General features: G+C 42.3%; 2 protein-coding genes and 2 long non-coding RNA genes across 5 annotated transcripts in view; all 4 read left to right on the forward strand.

The window, feature by feature from the left end:
* Positions 1-8907: 8907 nt before the first annotated feature.
* Positions 8908-9721, forward strand: LOC135524338 (uncharacterized). 2 transcript variants are annotated; one of them, XR_010452928.1, is made up of 4 exons: positions 8908-8950; positions 9260-9330; positions 9418-9594; positions 9685-9721. It is a non-coding gene; the product is annotated as an uncharacterized LOC135524338 (long non-coding RNA). The 2 variants fall into 2 exon arrangements; XR_010452927.1 differs by lacking the exon at positions 8908-8950 and having other exon boundaries at positions 8987-9330.
* Position 9722: 1 nt separating this feature from the next.
* LOC135524339 (uncharacterized) lies at positions 9723-10254 on the forward strand. The gene is made up of 4 exons (XR_010452929.1): positions 9723-9746; positions 9829-9915; positions 10003-10044; positions 10113-10254. It is a non-coding gene; the product is annotated as an uncharacterized LOC135524339 (long non-coding RNA).
* A 360-nt stretch (positions 10255-10614) lies between these two features.
* On the forward strand, positions 10615-12289 carry LOC135524333 (putative nuclease HARBI1). The gene is made up of 4 exons (XM_064951790.1): positions 10615-11052; positions 11122-11237; positions 11334-11445; positions 11540-12289. The coding sequence occupies exons 1-4, from the start codon at positions 10620-10622 to the stop codon at positions 11875-11877; spliced, it is 999 nt and encodes a 332-aa protein (XP_064807862.1). The 5' UTR covers positions 10615-10619; the 3' UTR covers positions 11878-12289.
* Positions 12290-17025: 4736 nt separating this feature from the next.
* Positions 17026-26413, forward strand: part of LOC135524323 (IQ motif and SEC7 domain-containing protein 3-like) — a 51646-nt gene continuing 42258 nt past the window's right edge. The window contains 1 exon segment of the mRNA XM_064951779.1: positions 17026-18127. Within this exon segment, the coding sequence (XP_064807851.1) occupies positions 17595-18127 (533 nt within the window). The 5' untranslated portion in view covers positions 17026-17594.

The raw sequence follows: 26413 nt of genomic DNA on the forward strand, positions 1-26413 counted from the left end.
GAACAAAGGGGGGTCAAAATCAAAAGCAAGAGTCAGTATCTGGTGTGGCCACCAGCTGCATTAAGTACTGCAGTGCATCTCGTCCTCATGGACTGCACCAGATTTACCCGTTCTTGCTGTGAGATGTTACCCCACTCTTCCACCAAGGCACCTGCAAGTTCCCGGACATTTCTGAGAGGAATGGCCCTAGCCCTCACCCTCCAATCCAACAAGTTCCAAATGTGCTCAATGGGATTGAGATCCGGGCTTTTTTCTGGCCATGGCAGAACACTGACATTCCTGTCTTGCAGGAAATCACGCACAGAACGAGCAGTATGGCTGATTGCATTGTCATGCTGGAGGGTCATGTCAGGAAGGGTACCACATGAGGGAGGAGGATGTCTTCCCTGTAACACACAGCATTGAGATTGCCTGCAATGACAACAAGCTCAGTCCGATGATGCCGTGACACACCGCCCAGACCATGACTGACCCTCCACCTCCAAATTGATCCTGCTCCAGAGTACAGGCCTCTGTGTAACACTCATTCCTTCTAAAATAAACGCAAATCCGACCATCACCCCTGGTGAGACAACACCACAACTCGTCAGTGAAGAGCACTTTTTGCCAGTCCAGTCTGGTCCAGCGACGGAGGGTTTACGCCCATAGGCGACGTTGTTGCCGGTGATGTCTGGAGAGGAACTGCCTTACAACAGGCCTACAAGCCCTCAGTCCAGCCTCTCTCAGCCTATTGCGGACAGTCTGAGCACTGATGGAGGGATTGTGCATTCCTGGTGTAACTTGGGCAGTTGTTGTTGCCATCCTGTACCAGTCCCGCAGGTGTGATGTTTGGATGTACTGATCCTGTGCAGGTGTTGTTACACGTGGTCTGCCACTGTGAGGATGATCAGCTGTCCGTCCTGTCTCCCTGTAGAGCTGTCTTAGGTGTCTCACAGTAAGTTCATGGCAATTTATTGCCCTGGCCACATCTGCAGTCCTCATGCCTCCTTGCAGATGAGCAGGGACCCTGGGCAGTTTTCTTTTGGTGTTTTTCAGAGTCAGTAAAAAGGCCTCTTTGGTGTCCTAAGTTTTCCTAACTGTGACCTTAATTGCCTACCTTTTGTAAGCTGTTAGTGTCTTAGCGACCTTCCCACAGGTGCATGTTCATTGATTGTTTATTGAACAAGCATGGGAAACCGTGTTTAAACCCTTTACAATAAAGATCTGTGAAGTTATTTGAATTTTTACTAATTATCTTTGAAAGACAGGGTCCTGAAAAAGGGACGTTTCTTTTTTAGCTGTTTAGATGTCACTTGTTACACCCACTTTAATCAGTGTAGATGAAGGGGATGAGACAGGTTAAAGAATGATTTTTAAGTCTTGAGACAAAATATATAAGGCCCATTGAATGGGTTATGATAGTTCTGACTTGTATTTAACTAGGCAAATCAGTTCAGAACAAATTCTTTTTTACAGCTGGATGTGATTATAACTGGATTTGAACCAGACTGTAGTGGCACCTTTTCCACTGAGATGCTGTGCTTTAGACCACCACGCCACTCAGGAGCCCAGGATCACCAGTTTGTGTCAAGAACTGCACCGCTGCTTGGTTTTTAATGCTCAGCAGTTTCCTGTGGGTGCAACTCAATATTAGGAAGGTGTTTTTAACGTTTTGTACACTCAGTGTATATATGCTCCCAATGCAATTATGCAGTCTAATAAATCCACACTGGGATTTGAAACTTAAAAAACAAACATTTTATTGCCTAATTAATGAATAATTGTATTTATTTTGAAGTTATATAACAACATTCCAAACTTGTTTAGCACTATCTACACCAAATATGGCATTATTCCACTATTTGTGTCCCTTTGGATCAGTTTCAATGGGGGACTTGTATTTTGAAGGCATACCGCAAATTCCACTATTGTGGATAATCCTTATTCTGGCTAGTTTCTCACAGGGGTCTGTCTACTTCCGCATAGTCCTACCGCGTGATAGGTTCTGGTACTTAAAGTGACAGAAAGCCATGAATTTTAACGTTAGAGTCATTCCACCTCAAAAAGCACAAGAAGGAGGATTTTGACACCCACCATCTCGGATTGTTATGAAATCGTTTCTATATTTACAAACAGATGTATTCTGTATTTACCTCCAATGTATTCACATCCTACCGTACCTTTGTCTGTACATTATGCCTTGAATCTATTCTACCGTGCCCAGAAACCTGCTCCTTTTACTCTCTGTTCCAAACGAACTAGACGACCAATTCTTATAGCCTTTAGCCGTACCCTTATCCTACACCTCCTCTGTTCCTCAGGTGATGTAGAGGTTAATCCAGGCCCTGCAGTGCCTAGCTCCACTCCTATTCCCCAGGCGCTCTCATTTGTTGGCTTCTGTAACCGTAAAAGCCTTGGTTTCATGCATGTTAACATCAGAAGCCTCCTCCCTAAGATTTTTTTATTCACTGCCTTTGTACACTCTGCCAACCCGGATGTCCTAGCCGTGTCTGAATCCTGGCTTAGGAAAACCACCAAAACCCCTGAAATTTCCACCCCTAACCATAACATTTTCAGAGAAGATAAAACTGCCAAAGGGGGCAGAGTTACAATCTACTGCAGAGATAGCCTGCAGAGTTCTGTCTTACTATCAACGTCTGTACCCAAACAATTTGAGCTTCTACTTTTAAAAATCCACCTCCCCAGAAACAAGTCTCTCAACGTTGCCACTTGCTATAGACCACCCTCTGACCCCAGCTGTGCCCTGGACACCCTATGTGAATTGATTGCCCCCCATATATCTTCAGAGCTTGTGCTGCCAGGTGACCTTAACTGGGACATGCTTAACACCCCAGCCATCCTACAATCTAAGCTTGATGCCCTCAATCTCACACAAATTATCAATGAACCTACCAGGTACCCCTCATCACTGTCAAACACTCCCTTGAACACTTCAGCGAGCAGGCCTTTCTAATCGAACTGGCCCGGGTATCCTGGAAGGATATTGGCCTTATCCCATCAGTAGAGGATGCCTGGTTATTCTTTAAAAGTTCCTTCCTCGCCATCTTAAATAAGCACGTCCCAATTCAAAAAATGTTGAACCAGGAACAGATATAGCCCTTGGTTCATTCCAGACCTGACTGCCCTTGACCAGCACAAAAACATCCTGTGGCATACTGCATTAACATCGAATAGCTTGAATATGCAACTTTTCAGGGAAGTTAGGAACCAATATACACAGGCAGTTAGGAAAGCTAAGGCTAGCTTTTTCAAACAGAAATGTGTGTCCTGTAACATAAACTCCAAAATGTTCTGGGACACTGTAAAGTCCATGGATAATAAGAGTACCTCCTCCCAGTTGCCCACTGCACTGAGGCTAGGAAACATTGTTACCACCGATAAATCCACTATAATTGAGAATTTCAATAAGCATTTCTCTACGGCTGGCCATGCTTTCCACCTGGCTACCCATACCCCTGTCAACTGCCCTGCACCCCCCACAGCAACTCACCCAGGCCTCCCCATTTCTCCTTCACCCAAATCCAGATAGCTGATGTTCTGAAATAGCTGCTATATCTGGACCCCTACAAATCAGCCGGGCTAGACCATCTGGACCCTGTCTTTCTAAAATTATCTGCCGAAATTGTTGCAACCCCTATTACTAGCCTGTTCAACCTCTCTTTCGTATCGTCTGAGATAAGCGATCTCTGCCATGATCATCCCCCTCTTCAAGGAGGGAGACACTCTAGACCCAAACTGTTACAGACCTATATCTATCCTACCCTGCCTTTCTAAGGTCTTCGAAATCCAAGTTAACAAACTGATTACCAACCATTTCGAATCCCACCGTACCTTATCCGCTATGCAATCTAGTTTCAGAGCTGGTGATAGGTGCACCTCAGCCACGCTCAAGGTCCTAAAAGATATCATAACCGCCATCGATAAGAGACATTACTGTGCAGCTGTATTCATCGACCTGGCCAAGGCTTTCGACTCTGTCAATCACCACATTCTTATTAGCAGACTCAACAGCATTGGTTTCTTCAATTCTCGGGCCGACTCTCTTCCCTGTATACATCAATGATGTCGCTCTTGCTGCTGGAAGTAAAACTAAATGCATGCTCTTCAACCGATCGCTGCCCACTCCTGCCCGCCCGTCCAGCATCACTAATCTGGATGGTTCTGACTTAGAATATGTGGACAACTACAAATATCTAGGTGTCTGGTTAGACTGTAAACTCTCCTTCCAGACTCACAATAAGCATCTCCAATCCAAAATTAAATCTAGAATCGGCTTCCTATTTCGCAACAAAGCATCCTTCACTCATGCTGCCAAACATACCCTCGTAAAACTGACCATTCTACCAATCCTCGACTTCAGCAATGTCATCTACAAAATAGCTTCCAACACTCTACTCAACAAATTGGATGCAGACTATCACAGTGCCATCCGCTTTGTCACCAAAGCCCCATTTTCTACCCACCACTGCGACCTGTACGCTCTCGTTGGCTGGCCCTCGCTTCATATTCGTCGCCAAACCCACTGGCTCCAGGTCATCTACAAGTCTTTGCTAGGTAAAGCCCCACCTTATCTCAGCTCACTGGTCACCATAGCAGCACCCGCCCGTAGCACACGCTCCAGCAGGTATATCTCACGGGTCACTCCCAAAGCCAATTCCTCCTTTGGCTGCCTTTCCTTCCAGTTCTCTGCTGCCAATGACTGGAACAAACTGCAAAAATCACTGAAGCTGGAGACTCATCTCTCCCTCTCTAGTTTTAAGCACCAGCTGTCAGAGCAGCTCACAGATCACTGCACCTGTTCATAGCCCATCTGTAAATAGCCCATTCAACTACCTCATTCCCATAGAGTATTTGTTTATTTATCTTGCTCCTTTGCACCCTAGTATCTCTACTTGCACACTCATCTTCTGCACATCTATCATTCCAGTGTTTAATTGCTATATTGTAATTACTTCGCCACCATGGCCTATTTAGTGGCTTGCCTCCCTTATCTTACCTCATTTGCACACACTGTATATCAACTTTTCTACTGTATTTTTGACTGTTTGTTTGTTCCATGTGTAACTATGTGTTGTTGTATGTGTCGAACTGCTTTGCTTTATCTTGGCCAGGTTGCAGTTGTAAACGAGAACTTGCTCTCAACTAGCCTACCTGGTTAGATAAAGGTGAAATTGTTTTTTATTTTATTTTTAAAGACAAGATTAGCATACAGTAAATATTATTTTGTTGAAATATAATGTGATCTCTGAGAAATTAAGATAATTGACTACCCCCAAATGGCTATTTTAATTTATAGGATTCATATAATTTTCAATAAATATAGTACCTGAAATCTAATTTGTACCATAATTCTTCTTAACAATGAGGAAGACATGAGGAATCCAATAAAATGACCAAAAGCCACCCATGGACCCCCACATCCCACGCCAATCCCACCCGAACAACCAGTATACAGTATCTGTTCTCTTTGTCCGACAAGTATGGGGATGCTGCTTGGGATATGTGAAGTGGAAGAGTTGAACCTATGAACAGAGAATGAACCAGACCCGGAATCAGCGATTTAGGAAAAACAGGATATTGCTACTTCATCCTTGTATTCCCTTTAAATCTGGCGATGTTTTCCTCTCCTGTTGAGGTAAATTCAGTTAATCAAATCAAACCACATATAACCACTTACAAAGCAAAATATGTTAATGAGCTAGCAATTATTTTCACTCCCACAAAATGTGTCCACAATGCCCCATAATTTGCAGAATTCTACAGTTAATATACAGCAAAACAGCACATAACTGTAAAATTGTATTGTAATTGGTAATAGTGATGACTAAATATACATTATAGCATACCAATTAATATTTTGTGTTTTAGAGTACATTCGGAAAGTACTCAGATCCCTTCCCATTTTCCACATTTTGATACTTTACAGCCCTATTCTAAAATGGATTAAGGTCATCCCCCCCCCCATCAATCTACACACAATCCTCATAATGACAAATCGAAAACAGGTTTTTAGAAACTTTTGCAAATTTATAAAAAATTCAAGTTCAGGCCTTTTGCTATGAGACTCGAAAATGAGCTCAAGTGCATCCTGTTTCTGTTGATCATCCTTGAGATGTTTCTACAACTTGGTTGGAGTCCACCTGTGGTAAATTCAATTGATTGGACATGATTCGGAAAGGCGCACATCTGTCTATATAAGGTCTCACAGTTGACAGTGCATGTCAGAGCAAAAACCAAACCATGAGGTCGAAGGAATTGTCCTTTGAGCTCCGAGACAGGATTGTGTTGAGGCACAGATCTGGGGAAGGGTACCAAAAAATTATGCAGCATTGGCCTCCATCATACTTAAATGGAAGAAGTTTGGACACACCATGACTCTTCCTAGAGCTGACTGCCCTGCCAAACTGAGCAATTGGGGGAGAACGGCCTTGGTCAGGGGAGGGTGACCAAGAACCCGATGGTCACTCTGACAGATTTCCAGAGTTCCTCTGTGAAGAGGAACAATCATCTCTGCAGCACTCCACTAATCAGGCTTTTATGGTAGAGCGGCCAGACAAAAGCCACTCCTCAGTAAATGGAACATGACAGCCCGCTTAGAATTTGCCAAAAGGACTCTCAGACAATGACAAACAAGATTCTCTGGTCTGACAAAACCAAGACTGAACTTTTCGGCCTGAATGCCAAGCGTCACATCTGGAGGAAGCCTGGCACCATCCCTATGGTGGAGCATGGTGTTGGCAGCATCATGCTGTGGGGACGTTTTTCAGCGGCAGGGACTGGGAGACTAGTCAGGAACGATGGAAAGATGAATGTAGCAAAGTACAGAGAGGTCCTTGATGAAAACGAACTTCAGAGCGCTGAGGATCTCAGACTGGTGCAAAGTTTCACCTTCCAACAGGACAACGACCCCAAGCACACAGCCAAGACAACGCAGGAGTGGCTTTGGGACAAGTCTCTGAATATCCTTGAGTGGCCCAGCCAGAGCCCGAACTTGAACCCGATCAAACATCTCTGAAGAGAACTGAAAATAATTGTGCAGTGACGCTCCCCATCCAACCTGAAAGAGCTTCAGAAGATTTGTATAAATTTGCAAATATGGCTAAATGCTCAACCATTAAAGGTTAGAGACTTGCTGACACTCTTATCTGTCCCCTATATACATGTAATTATTAGGGAACTACTACCACGTCACTTAAATTGGTACAGCACTCTCATTAACAGGTGCAGCAAGTATAGCCTCTTACAAGGCACGCCTCTAAATTTGTTCATAAGCCACAACAACACCATGCACCCACAAAATGTTTTTTATGCTCCAAAACTACAGTATGGTATTGTATTCTGTGGGGGTGGTAATTACAGTCAATAACTTGCAGCACAGTAGCCAGTAAATTACTGTTCCAGGAAAAGGTTTTTAGATTCCAAAAATAGAATGTGGTACTGTATTCTGTGGGATGGTACTGATTTACAATAAATTACTGGGAGCCAGTAAATTACTGTAGATTTACAGAACAAATAGAAACAAAATATGGTATGTACTGTATTCTGTGGGGTACAGCATTCTCACTCATGGGTGGAACAAATATATTTAACAAATAAACAGTATATTGTCACTAGAGGTCAACCGAAGATTTTTCAACACCGGTACAGATACCGATAATTGGAGGATCAAAAAAAGCCAATACTGATTAATCTGCCAATTTTTTACATTTATTTGTAATAATGTCAATTACAACAATACTGAATGAACACTTATATTAACTTAATATAATACATCAATAAAATCAATTTAGCCTCAAATAAATAATGAAACCTGTTCAATTTGGTTTCAATAATGCAAAAACAAAGTGTTGGAGAAGAAAGTACAAGTGCAATATGTGTCATGTAAGAAAGCTAATGTTTAAGTTCCTTGCTCAGAACATGAGAACATATGAAAGCTGGTGGTTCCTTTTAACATGATTCGTCAATATTCCCAGGTAAGAAGATTTAGGTTGTAGTTATTATAGGAATTATAGAACTATTTCTCTCTATACAATTTGTATTTCATATACCTTTGACTATTGGATGTTCTTATAGGCACTTTAGTATTGCCAGTGTAACAGTATAGCTTCCATCCCTCTCCTCGCCGCTACCTGGGCTCGAACCAGGAACACATTGACAGCAGCCACCCTTGATGTCATAGCTGATTTCCTCCTCTTCCTCTGAAGAGGTGTATCAAGGATCGAACCAATACGCAGCGTGGTAGGTGTCCATGTTTTTAATAGGGAAAAAACTGAACACACTTTACAAAATAACAAATGTGGCAAAACCGAAACAGTCCTATCTGGTGCAGAGAACACAAAGACAGGAAACAATCACCCACAAAATACCTAAAGAACATGACTGCCTAAATATGGTTCCCAATCAGAGACAACGATAAACACCTGCCTCTGATTGAGAACCAATCTAGGCAACCATAGACTTACATAAACACCTAGAATGATCACAACCCCATAAATCTACAAAAACCCCTAGACAGTACAAACACCCTAGATGAGACAAAAAAACATACATCACCCATGTCACACCCTGGGGCCTGTTGCACAAAAGTAGAATTAAGACATCCGGGATAAATGACTCAGCTGAGCTCAATGAAGCCAAAACATGTGCGTCCAGGCTTAATTGGTTGCACAAAGACCAAGCCAGGATGAGCAGACACCGATTCATTAAGCCAGGTGAAACCAATCCTGGATAGGTGCGCGCTCACGGCTCACTCAAATAGACCCCGCCACAGATCACAGATTAACTGATTTACCATGGCAACTAGAGCCGCGTACTTTTCCCCGTCGGAAGCACAAATCCTCATGGAGGCATACGAGGAGGTAAAAGATATAATTAAGAAGAAAGGCAACACCGCCACACTGATAAAGCAAAGAGAAAAAGCGTGGCAAAGTATTGCAGACCGCCTGAATGCGTAAGTAGTGCACAATTACACACTCACCGCTCCGCTGAAACATCACAATTACAATTCAAATATTTAATTCACATCTCCAAAAATGCAGTTGTACTGTAATTATGAAACGGTTAAATTTTTAATTGAAATGCACTGCAGATATGAGTGAAATTGTGTAAAGTAACTCCATCACACTGTATAAAGCTATGATAAATTTTTTGATATTTTTACTGAAAACAAGACAAAAATACCAAGTAATTTTTTGCAGTGTGACTCCATTAAGTGTGTGTGTGTGTGTGTGTGTGTGTGTGTGTGTGTGTGTGTGTGTAGATTAAACATGAACGGGCCAAAACGGACATGGCAGCAGGTCAAAATCAAATACAAGAACATTCTGCAGAATGGTATGGTCCCTGACTAATATTTAACAAAGCACAAGCATATATTGTACCCAGAAGGTGCCTGCTCACACATTGTCTGTACTGTTTTAGCAGTGAAAAAGAATACCCACAGACAAGGCACGGGTGGTGGGTCACCAAAGGCTGACCTTACCCCAGCAGAGGACATGGCCTTGGAGCTAAATAAAGGCAGGCCCGTCTTAGAGGGGATCCCTGGGGGGAAAGAGACGAGCATAGGTTCCTCCCAAGATGCCACCCGCTTCATTCAAGGTATGTCCTTCCATCTCTACATGGGATACAACCACATTCATATTGAATCAATTTGGACTGTCTGACTTTGGTTTACCTATTGCCTTGCAGTGTCTGGCAGCACTGTGTTCCTGTTAGAGCCACCAGCGCAAGCACCAGACGATGCTGATCCAGTGAGTACTCCATCAAAGGCATACTGTAGGCCTGGCATGTCTTGTCTACTAGCTTCAATATGAATCCGATTAAATGTGATAGGGTGAAGGCCCCAGTGCAGCAGCAACAGCACATGATGGAGACGATGATGAGGAGGAGACCATCTCTCTGGATTCCAGAAGGCATGAGGTATCATGTTAAGACTGTGAAAGTACTATTTACTCTACAATGGTGAGGAGTCCTCATCAAAATCAAAAAATCTAATTTATTTTACAGGACCCAGATGCTATACAGTGGGAAAACCAGCCTGGCAACATAGTGCGTATTAATAAAAGGACACCACATCCTGCCAAATTCCAGCTGCGCTAATTGTATTGTGTTCACAGAGCTCACAAGCTATCAGAAAGTTGTATGGCAACCACCTCCGGCGCCAAATAGAACTGGCAGACATAGACATTCAGTACAAGAAGAAAAAGATGGAAAATCTTGCACTGGAGTCCGAAATAAAAAAGAGGACAATTAGGAAACTGGACCTTGAGAAAAAAAAACTTGAGAGGGAGGTGAGATATGCCTTCAATGTACACTGTATGCTAACTGTAACACAAATGTATTAATCATTATTTTTCTTTCCTCCCCCAGCTCCAAGAAGATGACACAGCTCAAAATAAAAATTAGGTATATTCTCGTAAAGTCAAGTGAGCCATGACATATGAGCTCTTATTGTGAGCACACAGGACGGTGGCATCTTTCTAAGGTTTTTTTTATTTTCCCAGCAATCAGTACAACCAAGTCATCGTTATAAGGCATCGCCTCTTTTGCCCACCCCCCAGCACCAGGTGTGGCCACTAGCCTATATGAAGGCCCAAAATTGTGTGTTCCTTTCTGCTCTGACAATGGCATGCCCATTCGTGCAAGATGTGGTGGATGAAGAAGCACTTGTGCTGAGGAGAGCCTTCAGGCGAGAAAGGGTCTTCAGGGACCGGTTGGACCCACTGGCCTTCCCTGATGACCATCTATATGAAAGATACAGGTTTTCTGCAGATGGCATCAGGTATCTATGCAGACTACTGGGTCCCAGGATTAAGCACCGCACTGCACGGAGCCATGCACTGAGTGTGGAGCAAATGGTTTGTGTGGCCTTGCGCTTTTTTGCTAGTGGAGCCTTCCTGTACTCAGTGGGGGATGCAGAACAGCTGAACAAGGCCACAATTTGCCGCACAATAAGGAGTGTGTGTCTGGCTATCAAAGCATTAGCAGATGTCTTCATCTCCTTCCCTGGCCACAGAAGACTCTGTGACATCAAAGAGGAGTTCTATAGGATTGCAGGTAAGAGGATCTACAAATTACAGGACAACTGTTAACACATAGTAGGATACTCATTACTTTGTGTGACAGGTTTCCCCAATGTCATTGGTGCAGTGGACTGCACACACATAAGGATAAAAGCCCCCTCAGGTGCCCATGAGGCCGATTTTGTGAATAGGAAATCCTTTCACAGCATTAATGTTCAGGTGAACATAACTTTTTGATATTGTCCATTGACGAACACTCTGCATTGCCAGTGATGTGCATTGATTGGTGTAATATTCCTCATCTTATGATTTCAGATGGTCTGCAATGCTGACTGTGTGATCAGCAATGTTGTGGCAAAATGGCCTGGCTCAGTCCATGACTCCAGAATCTTTCGGGCCTCTGAAATCTATCAGTGCCTATCACAAGGTAAGCCACACAACCCCTATTTATAACCATCATGGCTGTGTCAAGAATATCACTGTGTTTATGAGGTAGTAATGATGAGATTTTGTGTTGACAGGTGAATTCTCTGGTGTGTTGCTGGGAGACAGGGGGTATGGCTGCCAGCCTTTTCTCCTGACACCTTTCACAGACCCCCAGGAAGCACAGCAGGCCTACAACCATGCCCATGCCAGGACCAGGGCCAGAGTTGAAATGACCTTTGGCCTCCTGAAGGCACGCTTTCACTGCCTTCACAAATTAAGGGTCAGCCCTGTTAGGGCATGTGATATTACTGTGGCTTGTGCTGTCCTCCACAATGTGGCCTGCCTGAGGAAGGAGAGGGCCCCAGAGTGCCACCAGCCATGGACTGGGACAATCCGGCAATCTTCCCTGATGACGACAGTGGTCGGCTGCTGAGGGACCAATATGTGTTGAATTATTTTAGTTAGTATGTGTGCTTTCAATTTTGGTTAAATATGTCCTGCGGTGGCAGAGGAATTTGGGTTTTTTGGGTTCGTTTTTTGACGAATTTGGCCTCTTATGATGTTTGTGCGGTATACTGTGTGTAATACAAGGCTGCAGGGAGGCTACTGCATCCATTCATTTGTCTGTTCAGTTGATGTGTATGGATTTGTCCTGCATTTATTTTAGTGTGCAGACATGCAGGGTGTGTTATATACAGACCTTTGAATGTGTATGTATCATTTTGTATAATATGCTTGGATTCTGTGCTTTCCATCTTGTAGAGTCACTGTGACTTCAGTTTCGAAAGGAGCTGATGGTTTACCTGCTTTGTTTTGTCCTTATTCAATAAAGGAACATAATGTTACACATTGTGTTTTTATATTCATATGGAATGTGTATTTGTTTATATGACAGAGTACTAGGGCCACACTGAAGAAAAAGGATAAAGTCATACATTTATGAGGCTGGTTCTTTCTGCAGAAAAGCTACATATTGTTTTTACAGTTTTGATACTTATGACAATGTGATACTTAATATTCTGGCACATCAGCATGTCTTTGTTTATGAAACCATACTGAAGTACAATTTCACGAAATGCCCCACATCTGTCATTTTAACAACTGTCCTCCTTTAAAACAACTGGTTACAATATTATGACGTGTTTTTTTCCCCTCTGTGGCCCTAATATTCAATCATTTTATATATAGCCTTATAGTCTATGGGAAACTGTAAATTATCTAATGATAGCAACATCATCTAAAATCATTTTTTATCCAAAATCATTGAAATTAATGATCACAAACGTTTAAATAACAGTGGGTCTAGTTATATGTGATAACAATGTATAGTGAGCAGTGAAATAACTATTGGTTTCCATTTGTGGTGACTGCTGACTGACATTAGGGATGAGATTAAATAGATCCTGGAATTTAGCCTGGTCTGGAGCAGGCTAGCTCCACAGAATAAATCTCCATGGTAATTTATACCATAACATATCCTCCTGCCCCCTATCCATCTTTAGTGCAACCGGATTGCGGATCAATTGAGCCAGGATCACCAAGATATCCTGGCTTAATCCCTTATCCTAGTTTTGTGCAACAGGCCCCTGGCCTAACCAAAACAATAAAGAAAACACAGATAACTAAGGTCAGGGCGTGACAGTATCCCCCCCAAAGGTGCGGACTCCCGGCCGAGGTTCTGGGTGGGCGTCTGTCCACGGTGGCGGCTCTGGTGCGGGACGTGGACCTCTGGCAGATCCTGGCTGACTGGCGGATCCTGGCTGACTGGCGGATCCTGGCTGACTGGCGGATCTGGCGGCTCTGGAGAATCCTGGCTGACCGGCGGCTCTGGCGGCTCCTTGCAGACCGGCGGCTCCTTGCATACTGGCGGCTCTGGCGGCTCCTTGCAGACAGGCGGCTCTGGCGGCTCCTTGCGGACAGGCGGCTCCTTGCAGACCGGCGGCTCCTTGCATACTGGCGGCTCTGGCGGATCCTGGCTGAACGGCGGCTCTGGCGGCTCCTTGCAGACCGGCGGCTCCTTGCATACTGCCGGCTCTGGCGGCTCCTTGCAGGCAGGCGGCTCTGGCGGCTCCTTGCAGACTGGCGGCTCTGGCGGCTCCTTGCAGACTGGCGGCTCTGGCGGCTCCTTGCAGACTGGCGGCTCTGGCGGCTCCTTGCAGACTGGAGGCTCCTTGCAGACTGGTGGCTCTGGCGGCTCCTTGCAGACTGGCGGCTCTGGCGGCTCTAGCAGCTCTGGACAGGCGGGAGACTCTAGCAGCTCTGGACAGGCGGGAGACTTCCTGTGTGCCCCCCCAATAATTTTTTGGGGGCTGACTCTCAGGCTTCCATCCGCGCCGCCGTGCTGCCTCCTCATACCAGCGCCTCTCCGCCTTCGCTGCCTCCAGCTCTTCTTTGGGGCGGCGATATTCTCCTGGCTGTGCCCAGGGTCCTTTTCCATCTAGGATCTCCTCCCAAGTCCAGAAGTCCTGATTGCGCTGCTCCTCCTGCCACTGCCTGTTACCACGCTGTTTGGTCCTGTACTGGTTGGTGATTCTGTCATGGCTAATTTCCTCCTCTTCCTCTGAAGAGGTGTAGCAAGGATCGGACCAATACGCAGCGTGGTAGGTGTCCATGTTTTTAATAAGGAAAAAACTGAACACTTTACAAAATACAAAATACCAAACGTGGCAAATCAGAAACAGTCCTATCTGGTGCAGAGAACACAAAGACAGGAAACAATCACCCACAAAATCCCCAAAGAACATGGCTGCCTAAATATGGTTCCCAATCAGAGACAACGATAAACACCTGCCTCTGATTGAGAACCAATCTAGGCAACCATAGACTTACATGAACACCTAGAATGAACACAACCCAATAAATCTACAAAAAAACCTAGACAGTAAAAACACCCTAGATGAGACAAAAACCATACATCACCCTTGTTACACCCTGGCCTAACCAAAATAATAAAGAAAACAAAGATAACTAAGGCCAGGGCGTGACACTCGAAGCAGCGTTACCCATGCAGAGCAAGGGGAACAACTACTCCAAATCTCAGAGCGAGTGACATTTGAAACGTTATTAGCGCGCACCCCGCTAACTAGCTAGCCATTTCACATCGGTTACACAAGCCTAGTTTTTGGAGTTGATAGGCTTGAAGTAATAAACAGCTGGCAAAGAGCTGCTGGCAAAACGCACGAAAGTGCTGTTTGAATGAATGCTTACGAGCCTGCTGGTGCCTACCATCGCTCAGTCAGACTGCTCTATCAAATCATAGACTTAATTATAACATAATAACACACAGAAATACAAGCCTTAGGTCTTTAATATGGTCAAATCCGGAAACTATCATTTCGAAAACAAAACGTTTATTCTTTCAGTGAAATACGGGACTGGATGGCATCCATAAGTCTAAATATTGCTGTTACAGTGTACAACCTTCAATGTTATGTCATAATTATGTAAAATTATGGCAAATTACTTCGCAATTAGCCAGGTGGCCCAAACTGTTGCATGTACCCTGACTCTGCGTGCAATGAACGCAAGAGAAGTGACACAATTTCACCTGGTTAATATTGCCTGCTAACCTTTCTTTTAGCTAAATATGTAGGTTTAAAAATATATACTTCTGTGTATTGATTTTAAGAAAGGCATTGATGTTTATGGTTAGGTACACGTTGGAGCAACGATCAATTATATTCAATGCAGGACACGCTAGATAAACTAGTAATATCATCAACCATGTGTAGTTATATCTAGTGATTATGATTGATTGTTTTTTATAAGATAAGTTTAATGCTAGCTAGCAACTTACCTTGGCTTCTTACTGCATTCGTGTAACAGGCAGGCTCCTCGTGAGGCAGGTGGTTAGAGCGCTGGACTAGTTAACTGTAAGGTTGCAAGGTGGAGTCCCTGAGCTGACAAGGTAAAAATCTGTCATTCTGCCCCTGAACAAGACAGTTAACCCACTGTTCCAAGGCCGTCATTGAAAATAAGAATGTGTTCTTTACTGACTAGCCTCGTTAAATACAGTAGTAAAAATAAATAAATAAAAAATCGGCAAAATCGGTATACAAAAATACCGATTTCCAAATGTTATGAAAACTTGAAATCGGCCCTAATCGGCCATTGATCGGCCATAACACTGACAGAGGAGATTTACGATGTCTTTGGGTGATAAAACCTAAAGTGCATTCCAGAGAACATGGGTTAATGTTTCTGCTATATACCGTACCAGGGAGAGATGGTTCTCGTTTGGAGTCTTAACCTTGTGACACATTCTATGTATCTGTTGTTCGTCATGTAGGTTGAAAGGGGTGTATCTTGACTATAAAAGACCTTTGTACTTTTGTCTTGACACTCTCAACGGATCATTAGAAATGGTGAATCATTGCTATTGCAAAGCTTTGTTTAAAGAATAAACTTTAGTTTTTCAACACTGTCTGCACCTGGGTCATACCTGAAACATGATAGTATATAATGGTTGAGTGTTTAGCCATGTCCTTTTGATTTGTTTTGTCCTGTAGTCACTGCCAGTTTAGTAGCCTTTGTTAAGGCCTCTACAAATGCAATTGATATAAAATACAAAATACTAATTGGTATGCTGTAATACATAATTACTTATTCACTGTTAGCAATTGCTGTAATTTTATTACAATACAATTTAGCAGAATACCATTAAGTTCCTATAAAGCGTTGCTCTTTACAGTACTGTACTGTAATATAGAATTACAGTAGCTAACTGTTCAAGGTTTGCTGTAAATTTACAGCAATTTGTTAGTGTACTACATTGGTGCCAGAAATGGGATGTGTGTGGGTTGATAGTGACTGGGTCACAGATAATTATTGCAGGGCAGATTGGCAAGGGAATAGGCACGTGGGTAAGTGTGTGTTATATCACAGAGAAGTGCTCCTTTCATCTTTCATCTTGTCTGCTGCTGCACCATGGAAACTATCAGGGATACAGGATTTTCTTTCGCTCTCGCAACTCCCCATCACACACATACCTGAAATATTATTATCATGAGCAAACGGATAGGAGACAGGTCAAACACACACATACATGACTGTAATCAAGCAGCCGCATGGCAACAGCGCAGTCAGTATGGGGTAACCATGGCAACAGTCAGTTCTTGGCTACCATAGCAACAACAATAAAGCACTGGATTACAAACACCAGCTTGATTTCATTCAACTTTGTCCAGGTGACCTATTTGAAACATTAGGCCTTCCAATGATGACCTAGAGACAGACACAACTACAAACAACCACATACAGATCTTTCTCTCTCTCTCTCTCTCACTCTCTCTCTCTCTCAATTTAATTCAATTAAATTCAAAGGGCTTTATTGGCATGGGAGACATATGTTTACATTGCCAAATCAAGTGAAATAGATAATAAACAAAAGTGAAATAAACAATCAAGAATGAATAGTAAACATTACACTTACAAGTTTCACAGGAATAGACACATTTGAAATGTCATATTAAGGCTATGTACAGTGTTATAATGATGTGCAAATAGTTAAAGTACAAAAGGGAAAATAAATAAACATAAATATGGGTTCTCTCTCTCTGTGTATGTGTGTGTGTGTGTGGGGGGGGGGGGGGGTGCGTGAGTGCTTGCGTATGTGAAGGGCTATAGTGCACAGACAGAGCATGTGTTGCATAATTCTGAAATACAGTAAATAACTCATAGATACAGAGGCGTGTTAAACACGCTAGGCTGAGTGTGTGCGCGTGCGCATTCATGTGTGATGACGCCACACTCCCCCGCCCAACTCGCTTTGCGTCGCATCTGGATCTGAAAACTGTCATCAGCAGCAGCAATCAGCAGCACAGCGGTATCGGTGGCCGCAAGGGAGAAGAGGACAATCTCATCACGGGAAGACGGGAAGGTGTACCTCTACATCTGATCATCATATCTATTTTTTCCTGTCTCTCTCTTGCTTTTTTCCGTTTGAACGGAATAGTCTCTTCTCTTACACCTGATCATCTCTCACAGAAACAGAATAGGTTTAAAAACAGAAGAGAAGAGTAACGTTACAACGAAGGGAGGGACTAATGGAGGCATAAAAAGCAAAGGAGAAGAGAGGAGAAATTTACCTCTCCCCTAGACTACACTCGATAATCTCAATATCGCTCTCCTTTGCGCTATCTCTCTCTGGTCATGGCGTTGCAGGGGACCAGCCTGCTAGAGAACCCGGTCCAGGCAATTCTGTACCTTAGAGAACTGACCACTATAGTTCAGAACCAGCAGAGCCTCATCCAGACACAGCGCCTGCGCATTGATGAACTGGACCGGCGCGTGGACGAGCTGCTCGGGGAGAACAGGAATCTGCGCGAGGCAAGAGTACAACATCATTATCATCATCACCCGGACTCCAACAGGAACCTTCATCATCCTCAGCACCAACATCCAGACACACATCCTCTTGACACCGGGTCTCTGCCTGCCCAGCCTCCGCCTGAAATCCACCCGGACCAAGAAAAGCCGCCTCCACAACCCGCTAATCCGGAGGACATGCAGTTGGTACCGGCCCAGCCGCAGTCAACGAGCCCTCCGCCAAGCGAGGCCGGCCCGGGCAAGGGGGAGGACGGCAGGACCAGCCCGGGCTGCCGCACACTGAATCCCCTGGTTCCCCTAGCTCCCCTCACTCCTACCACTCTCTGCCGCTCGGTGGGTCTTGCCAATCAATCAGAGTGAGTCCATTTACTATCTTTTATCAACGCGAATGTGATAAAGTGTGTGTGTACTGTAAAAAACAAAGCAACAACGAGTTGTTTCAACTAATTACTATTAAGTAACTGCTTCCACAGACTTTTCTTTTGTTTACGTAAAACTTCAATTAAACACTGAGTCTCAAATAGCCACCTGTCCCTTTTAATAGCCAGGCAATATTACACATTACAGCAAATAAACACCCTTTCAAATAAACGCGGAGCCTAAATGAATGGTTTAGGAGGTTACCATGAATTGTTTTAGGTTTAATGTTTGACTTGTTACATAAAAAAAATCAGTAATGACTCGAAAAAATGATGGCAATCATCCGTTTTTATTGTCAGCAAGAAACTGCTAGCCATCTGCTAACAGCTGAAAACTGCTTATTTTTTAAATATTTTTCTTTACATTATGGCAGACTACACCTGTTGGTGTATTGCCGCCACCTACTATACAGGGTATTGAAACAAAAAAAGATTACATTTGGGGAAAAAGGGGGGACCCGAAATACTGTATTACAAAAATAAATCAAACAACCATCCCACTCCTTCAGTCAACTCTCTACATACAGTGCCTTGCGAAAGTATTCAGCCCCCTTGAACTTTGCGACCTTTTACCACATTTCAGGCTTCAAACATAAAGATATAAAACTGTATTTTTTTGTGAAGAATCAACAACAAGTGGGACACAATCATGAAGTGGAACGACATTTATTGGATATTTCAAACTTTTTTAACAAATCGTAAACTGAAAAATTGGGCGTGCAAAATGATTCAGCCCCTTTACTTTCAGTGCAGCAAACTCTCTCCAGAAGTTCAATGAGGATCTCTGAATGATCCAATGTTGACCTAAATGACTAATGATGATAAATACAATCCACCTGTGTGTAATCAAGTCTCCGTATAAATGCACCTGCACTGTGATAGTCTCAGAGGTCCGTTAAAAGCGCAGAGAGCATCATGAAGAACAAGGAACACACCAGGCAGGTCCGAGATACTGTTGTGAAGAAGTTTAAAGCCGGATTTGGATACTAAAAGATTTCCCAAGCTTTAAACATCCCAAGGAGCACTGTGCAAGCGATAATATTGAAATGGAGGAGTATCAGACCACTGCAAATCTACCAAGCCCTGGCCGTCCCTCTAAACTTTCAGCTCATACAAGGAGAAGACTGATCAGAGATGCAGCCAAGAGGCCCATGATCACTCTGGATGAACTGCAGAGATCTACAGCTGAGGTGGGAGACTCTGTCCATTGGACAACAATCAGTCGTATATTGCACAAATCTGGCCTTTATGGAAGAGTGGCAAGAAGAAAGCCATTTCTTCAAGATATCCATAAAAAGTGTCGTTTAAAGTTTGCCACAAGCCACCTGGGAGACACACCAAACATGTGGAAGAAGGTGCTCTGGTCAGATGAAACCAAAATTGAACTTTTTGGCAACAATGCAAAACGTTATGTTTGGCGTAAAAGCAACACAGCTCATCACCCTGAACACACCATCTCCACTGTCAAACATGGTGGTGGCAGCATCATGGTTTGGGCCTACAGGCTGGAAGAAAACCTTTTCTTCAGCAGGGGCCAGGGAAGTTCATCCATGGTTACCATTGAAATTCAGCCCAGTTGCTCTGGAATGGTGGATGGTCAATCACCACCTTGGAAACCCCACCTCTTCAAGGAATACCTAGGATAGGATAAGTAATCCTTCTCACCCCCCCCCTTAATGATTTAGATGCACTATTGTAAAGTGGCTGTTCCACTGGATGTCAGAAGGTGAATTCACCAATTTGTAAGTCGCTCTGGATAAGAGCGTCTGCTAAATGACTTAAATGTATGTTAAATGTCTGCAAAAGACCTGAGACTGGGACGGAGATTTGTCTTCCAACAAGACAATGATCCAAAACATAAAGCAAAATCTACAATGGAATGGTTCAAAAATAAACATATCCAGGTGTTAGAATGGCCAAGTCAAAGTCCAGACCTGAATCCAATCGAGAATCTGTGGAAAGAACTGAAAACTGCTGTTCACAAATGCTCTCCATCCAGCCTCACTGAGCTCGAGCTGTTTTGCAAGGAGGAATTGGAAAAAAGGTGGCGCTACAAAGTATTAACTTAAGGGGGCTGAATAATTTTGCACGCCCAATTTTTCAGTTTTTGATTTGTTAAAAAAGTTTGAAATATCCAATAAATGTCGTTCCACTTCATGATTGTGTCCCACTTGTTGTTGATTCTTCACAAAAAAATACAGTTTTATATCTTTATGTTTGAAGCCTGAAATGTGGCAAAAGGTCGCCGAATACTTTCGCAAGGCACTGTAGGCTCAGGTGCCTGGGAGGACGGAGCATTCATCAACATAATTCCTTGTAATACCTCTGCAGAAAAATCTCTTAGTCACAAAAAACGCTCAGCCGCACTCACAATGAAACCTATTTTCTTCGATTTCCTCTCTGTTTGCACTGTGCAGTTGATAACCAAAGTAATAAACGCTACAATGTCCACCTTCTTAATATGGAACATGTCAGGATTCCTCTGTTGACAAGGAACATCATCTTGTGTCTCAACTCCTACTACCATTACTTCTTTAACTTCACTCCTTTCTTCCACGTTTCTCAACGTCTATGGAAAGGAGACATTCTGGACAGCCCTTATTCTTGTCACTTCCTTCTGCTTAGCTAACTGGCAAGCACAAGAACAATCAACAACTTGGTGAGTACAGACCCCCAGAAATCGGCCGATCGCCTTCTAGTGGCGAAAGTAAAAACAGCAAAAAATGCATAGTCAAAGAGGAAAATAATTATTCTGTCTAATAGGCGCCTGTTGTGTTCAGTGATTTAACCTTTTTGGGATAGGGGGCAGCATTTTCACTTTTGGATGAATAGCGTGCCCAGAGTGAACTGCCTCCTACTCTGTTCCAGATGCTAATATGTGCATATTATTATTAGTTTTGGATAGAAAACACTCTGAAGTTTCTAAAACTGCTTGAATGATGTCTGTGAGTATAACATAACTCATATGGCAGGCGAAAACCTGAGAAAATTCCAACCAGGAAGTGGGAAATCTGAAGTTTGTAGTTTTTCAAAGCTTGTCTGCCGAGTACACAGTGTCTATGGAGTCAAGACTAGATGTCAACCGTCCTTAGAAACATGTTTCAGGCTTTTGCTATAAAGGAGGGGGGAATGGGAGCTGAATGAGTCATGGGTCTGGCAGAGTGTCTCAGGCTCGCGACGTGTGCTCCCGACAGAGTTAGCTCTCGTTCCAGTGTTTTTCTTCAGACAATGAAAATCTCAGGTTGGAACCTTCTTGATGATTTATGTTAAAAACATCCTAAAGATTGATTCCATACATCGTTTGACTTGTTTCTACGACCTGTAACTGAACTTTTCGAGTTTTTGTTTGGACGAAGTGCTCACGCCTCATGAAGATGGATTACTGGGCTGAACACGCTAACAACAAGTGGCTATTTGGACATAAATTATGGACTTTATAGAACAAATCAGTAATTTATTGTCGAACTGGGATTCCTGGGAGTGCCTTCTGATGAAGATCATCAAAGGTAAGTGAATATTTATAGTGTTATTTCTTACTTCTGTTGACTCCAACATGGCGGATATTTCTGTGGCTGGATTGGGCTCTGAGCGCCGTTCTCAGATTATGCTTTTCCCAGATTATGCTTTTCCCGGGATTGTGTAAAAGTTTAGCATAAAAAAAATTTCTGACAGAAAATAAGCTACTCTCAAGTTTGCATTATCTCAGATTTTCAAAATAGCTTTTCTATCTTTAATTCTGTGAATAACACTTGTATCTTTTATCAATGTTTATTATGAGTATTTCTGCAAAATCACCAGATGTTTTGGAATCAAAACATTACTGCACGAAACTGAGATTTTTTGATTTAAATATGCACTTTATCGAACAAAACATACATGTATTGTGTAACATGATGTCCTATGAGTGTCATCTGATGAAGATCATCAAAGGTTAGGGATTCATTTGATCTATATTTCTGCTTTTTGTGACTCCTATCTCCTAAAAATGGCTATGTCTTTTTGACTTGGTGGTGACCTAACATAATCATATGTTGTGCTTTCGCTGTAAAGCATTTTTGAAATCGGATACATTGGGTAGATTAACAAGATGGTTATCGTTCATTTGCTGTATTAGACTTGTTAATGTGTGAAAGTTACATATTTCAAAAAAATATTGCTCTCTGCCTCTTCAGCGGAATGTTGTCGAGGGGTTCCGCTAGCGGAACGCCTGCTCTAGAAAGGTTCATAAAATAAACGGCACGATATTAATTAAAGTTTTAAAATAAATGAGTTAGCCCAAATGTAGCTAAAACTTGAGAAAACGTAGGCAAAAATTCAGTTAACTTAAAATTATTTTTGCTCACTTTTTCTCATATTTATTCAACTTTAAATTGTTATTTGGCCATCTTACCTAAAAAAAAATGCAGTGGAACTAGTTACAACAGGGGAGAACGACCGAACCCTCACATTGAAGCCACGGCAGTTGAAGGCCAACTGCGGTTCTGCAGGAATTTCCATGGCTTCAATGAGAGTGGGCATTGTTTCTCCCCTGATTTGAACCTCTTGTTTCATGGCATTCTGAGCTTCCTGCTACTCCACCGTGTCTGTTTCAATTTTCATTTAATCTATTCTCTCATCATTGATTTGTTTTACTTATTTCAGCAATTGTAGGTTTTAATGTATAGTTGTCTAATGTTTGTGGTGCATATTTAATGTTTCTCCTTAATCACTATGATAAATGCAATAATTTTCTATTTTAACATAGTTGAGATATACTTTGAAGTACAAAGTGTAGCAATACAGGTGAAATCAGTTATTGACACAGACATGGTGGCTTAGCAGGAAGACTGGAATGCTGTAACCCAACAGGTTGTGAGTTCAAGTCCCAGGTGAAGAAATGTTGAGTATATTTGTAAGTACGGTGTCTAGTAGAGGTCAGCGGTTGAAAGTAGCTTGGAATTGAAGAAAGCACTGGAACCATGGTGAAAATCTGTGGGATCTCATATTTTGGAACACATGGTTTGAAAAAATGACATGTGATCAAATTTGTGACATATGGAGCTCTGGTATCAAACTTAACATCACTATTAATTACTGTATAAATGAACATGCACAATGTAACATCATTGATGAAAACATTGTATGTTAAAACATGTGTAAATAGTTCCACACTTTAAGGTAAGTAATGATTTTACAGTGAAATGAGACAATTTGAGCAACCAAATCATTTTAAGTTGACTGAATTTTTGCCTACAGTATGTCAAATCCAATAATCAAATTTGTGTCACATGCTTTGTAAACAACATGTGTAGACTTACAGTGAAATGCTTACTTCTGGGCCCTTCCCAACAATGCAGAGAGAAAAAAAAGACAAATAATATAAAAAATAATAACACAATGTCACCCTGACCTAACCAAAATAGGGAATAAAAAGGCTCTCTAAATTCAGGGCGTGACACACGAGGAATAAATATATCATGATTAACGATAACTTGGCTATTAAGTGCCTTCAGAAACTATTCACACCCCTTCACTTTTTCCACATTTTGTTGTGTTACAAAGTGGGATTCAAATCGACTGAACCAGGTTTTCTTCTAGGATTTTGCCAGTGCTTAGATTTATTCTGTTAATTTTTATCATAAAAAACTCCATAGTCCTTGCCGAAGATAAGCATACCCATAACATGATATGAAAAGTTGGATATGTGTTGTTGGATTTGCCCCAAACATAACTGTTTAGGACCTAAAGTTAATTTCTTTGCCATTTTTTTTACAGTTTTACTTTAGTGCCATGTGAACAGGATGCATGTTTTGGAATATATTTTTTATTCTGTACAAGCTTTCTTCTTTTCACTCTGTCATTAGTATTGTGGAGTAACTACAATGTTGTTAATCCATCCTCAGTTTTCTCCTACCACAACCATTAAACCCCTTTTAAAGTCATCGTGGGCCTCACGGTGAAATCCTTGAGCGGTTTCCTTCCTCTCCGTCAACTGAGCTAGGAAGGACGCCTGTATCTTTGTAGTGACTGGGTGAATTGATACACCATCCAAAGTGTAATTAATAACTTCACCATGCTCAAAGAGATATTCAATGTTTGCTTTTTTTTTTACCCATCTACCAATAGTTGCTCTTCTTTGCGAGGCATTGGAAAACCTCCCTGGTCTTTTTAGTTCAGAGTGAGGCCATGCAACATATTACGTGACTTGTTAAGGAAAACTCTACTTCAAAACTTATTTAAGCTTGCCATAACAAAGGTGTTGAACACTTATTGACTCAAGACATTTCAGCTTTACATTTTTTATTAATTTGTAAAAATGTCAAAAACATAATTCCACTGACATTATGGGGTATTGTGTGTAGGCCAGTGACACAACATCTCAATGTAATCCATTTTAAATTCAGTCTGTAACATAACAAAATGTGGAAGAAGTCAAAGGGTGTGAATACTTTTATAGGCAATGTATTATCCAACCACTGGACGCAGATGTCAATTCAACATCTATTCCACATTGGTTCAATGTAATTTTCTTGAAATGACGTGGAAACAACGTTGATTCAAACAGTGTGTGCCTAGTCGGCAGGACCTTGTTCAGTCACCACTTCGAGAAACATAGGACATAACAGTTCTTCAAGTCCCGTTGGTAGGATAGTCTCGAACGGTGCTCGTCCAGTTTGTTCTCTAGTTATTATACGTTCGCCAATAGAACGGAGGGTAGAGGCAGTTTATTTACTCGCCGTCGTAGTCTCATCAGGGAGACCGCTCTTTTTTCTCTTTTGCACCGTCTCTTCCTCTTTCGAGTCACAGGGATTTGTGCCTGGTCTGGAATGAGCAGTACATCCACAGCTGCTGACTCGTTGAAGTAGAAATCTTCATCCAAATCGAGGTTTGTGATTGCTGTTCTGACGTCCAGAAGCTGTTTTTGGTCAAACGTTTATTTATTTTTTTGTAACACTTGGACCAAGAAGTTAAGTAAACTAAAAAAAGGCAGTGGAATCAGTTACTTAATAATAATTAGTTGAAAACACCAGATTATTTTTTATAGTGCGTGTGTGTGTGTGCCAACTTCAATTTCAACTTGAGTAGACCCATAGGGTACCAGGTTGTAAGATGGGCCTGCCTGCTTTCCTGATGATTTTGGCTGGTACAATGGTAGGATCATCATGAGTGTGACGTGGATAATTTAAAGTAGCGGATTATTTGCAGAGAGAGCCCAAAACATAGGAGATTATATAACACACAGCTGTGTGTGTGTGTGTGTGTGTGTGTGTGTGTCTGTTTGGGTCTGTGTATGTGTTTGTTTGGAGGGATATTGCTCAAATGCATGCTACACCCTTGGCAAAGAAACACTGCTTTAAAACCTGGTTGAGGGGTGAGGTTTAAAAATCAGACTGTAGTTGGATTGAATACAACTCTACTGTTGTAGCTGTGTAGGTTACTGTTACAGCTGTTGTAGACCTACTGTAGTTGGTTTAGCTGCAGCTCAGCTCTACTGTTATAGCTTTAGTGGCCATGTCCTTGGTTCTGAATCCATTTGAATTAAACCCTGTGTGCGTGTGTGTGTGTGTGTGTGTGTGTGTGTGTGTGTGTGTGTGTGTGTGTGTGTGTGTGTGTGTGATTTGATTATGAGTGAAATCCCAACATGACTGCTGATTATGCTCTCTGGGACTCCTCTCCCACTGAGGACAAGAATAGAGTAGAAGAGATAAAGAGGGAAGAGAGGAGGGGAGATTGATGATGTTTAACTGTGAGGAAGAACCAGGGTTCCATGAGGCTGTTGGACCTGTGGACTGTTACTGATATTTAGACTTTGGAAGCATTGAGGAAATGGCACACGGGATATACAGGAACTACAGTAGAAAATATCCAATGAGGTTAAGTCAAACATTTTTATTCTTGCAATACATAAACCATAGAAAATAAAGGCTTTAAAATGTTTCCACTACATTCATTATTTCTGGAAGTTTTTTGCACAAAGGCTTTTTTGTGATTGTTCATTATCCAGCATCAACCTATTTTTGTTCTATCAACATTTGCTATACCGTGAATATTCAAGAACAAGAATATTAGCTTTTAAGTCTTAATTTGAGGTTAAGATTGGGTTCAAATCGGGGGTAGTTTTAAAATACATTTTACAACCGTTTCCCCCCGATGATGACAACCATGTCTAGGGGTTAGTGTTCAGAGCTCTCTCCTACTCCTTCTCTCATTTTCTCTCCCTTCAACCGCTACGTCTCTCCATAT

The sequence above is a fragment of the Oncorhynchus masou genome, chromosome 31, assembly GCF_036934945.1.
Source record: "Oncorhynchus masou masou isolate Uvic2021 chromosome 31, UVic_Omas_1.1, whole genome shotgun sequence".
In the NCBI taxonomy this organism is placed as follows: Eukaryota; Metazoa; Chordata; class Actinopteri; order Salmoniformes; family Salmonidae; genus Oncorhynchus; species Oncorhynchus masou.

What these genes read in the sequence shown, in the direction of transcription:
- LOC135524333 (XM_064951790.1), top strand. Translation starts at nt 10,620, where the DNA reads ATGGCATGCCCATTCGTGCAAGATGTGGTGGATGAAGAAGCACTTGTG. An exon ending in GGAGTTCTATAGGATTGCAG is followed by an intron (nt 11,053 to 11,121) that starts GTAAGAGGATCT and finishes TTTGTGTGACAG; the next exon opens with GTTTCCCCAATGTCATTGGT. An exon ending in TTCACAGCATTAATGTTCAG is followed by an intron (nt 11,238 to 11,333) that starts GTGAACATAACT and finishes TTATGATTTCAG; the next exon opens with ATGGTCTGCAATGCTGACTG.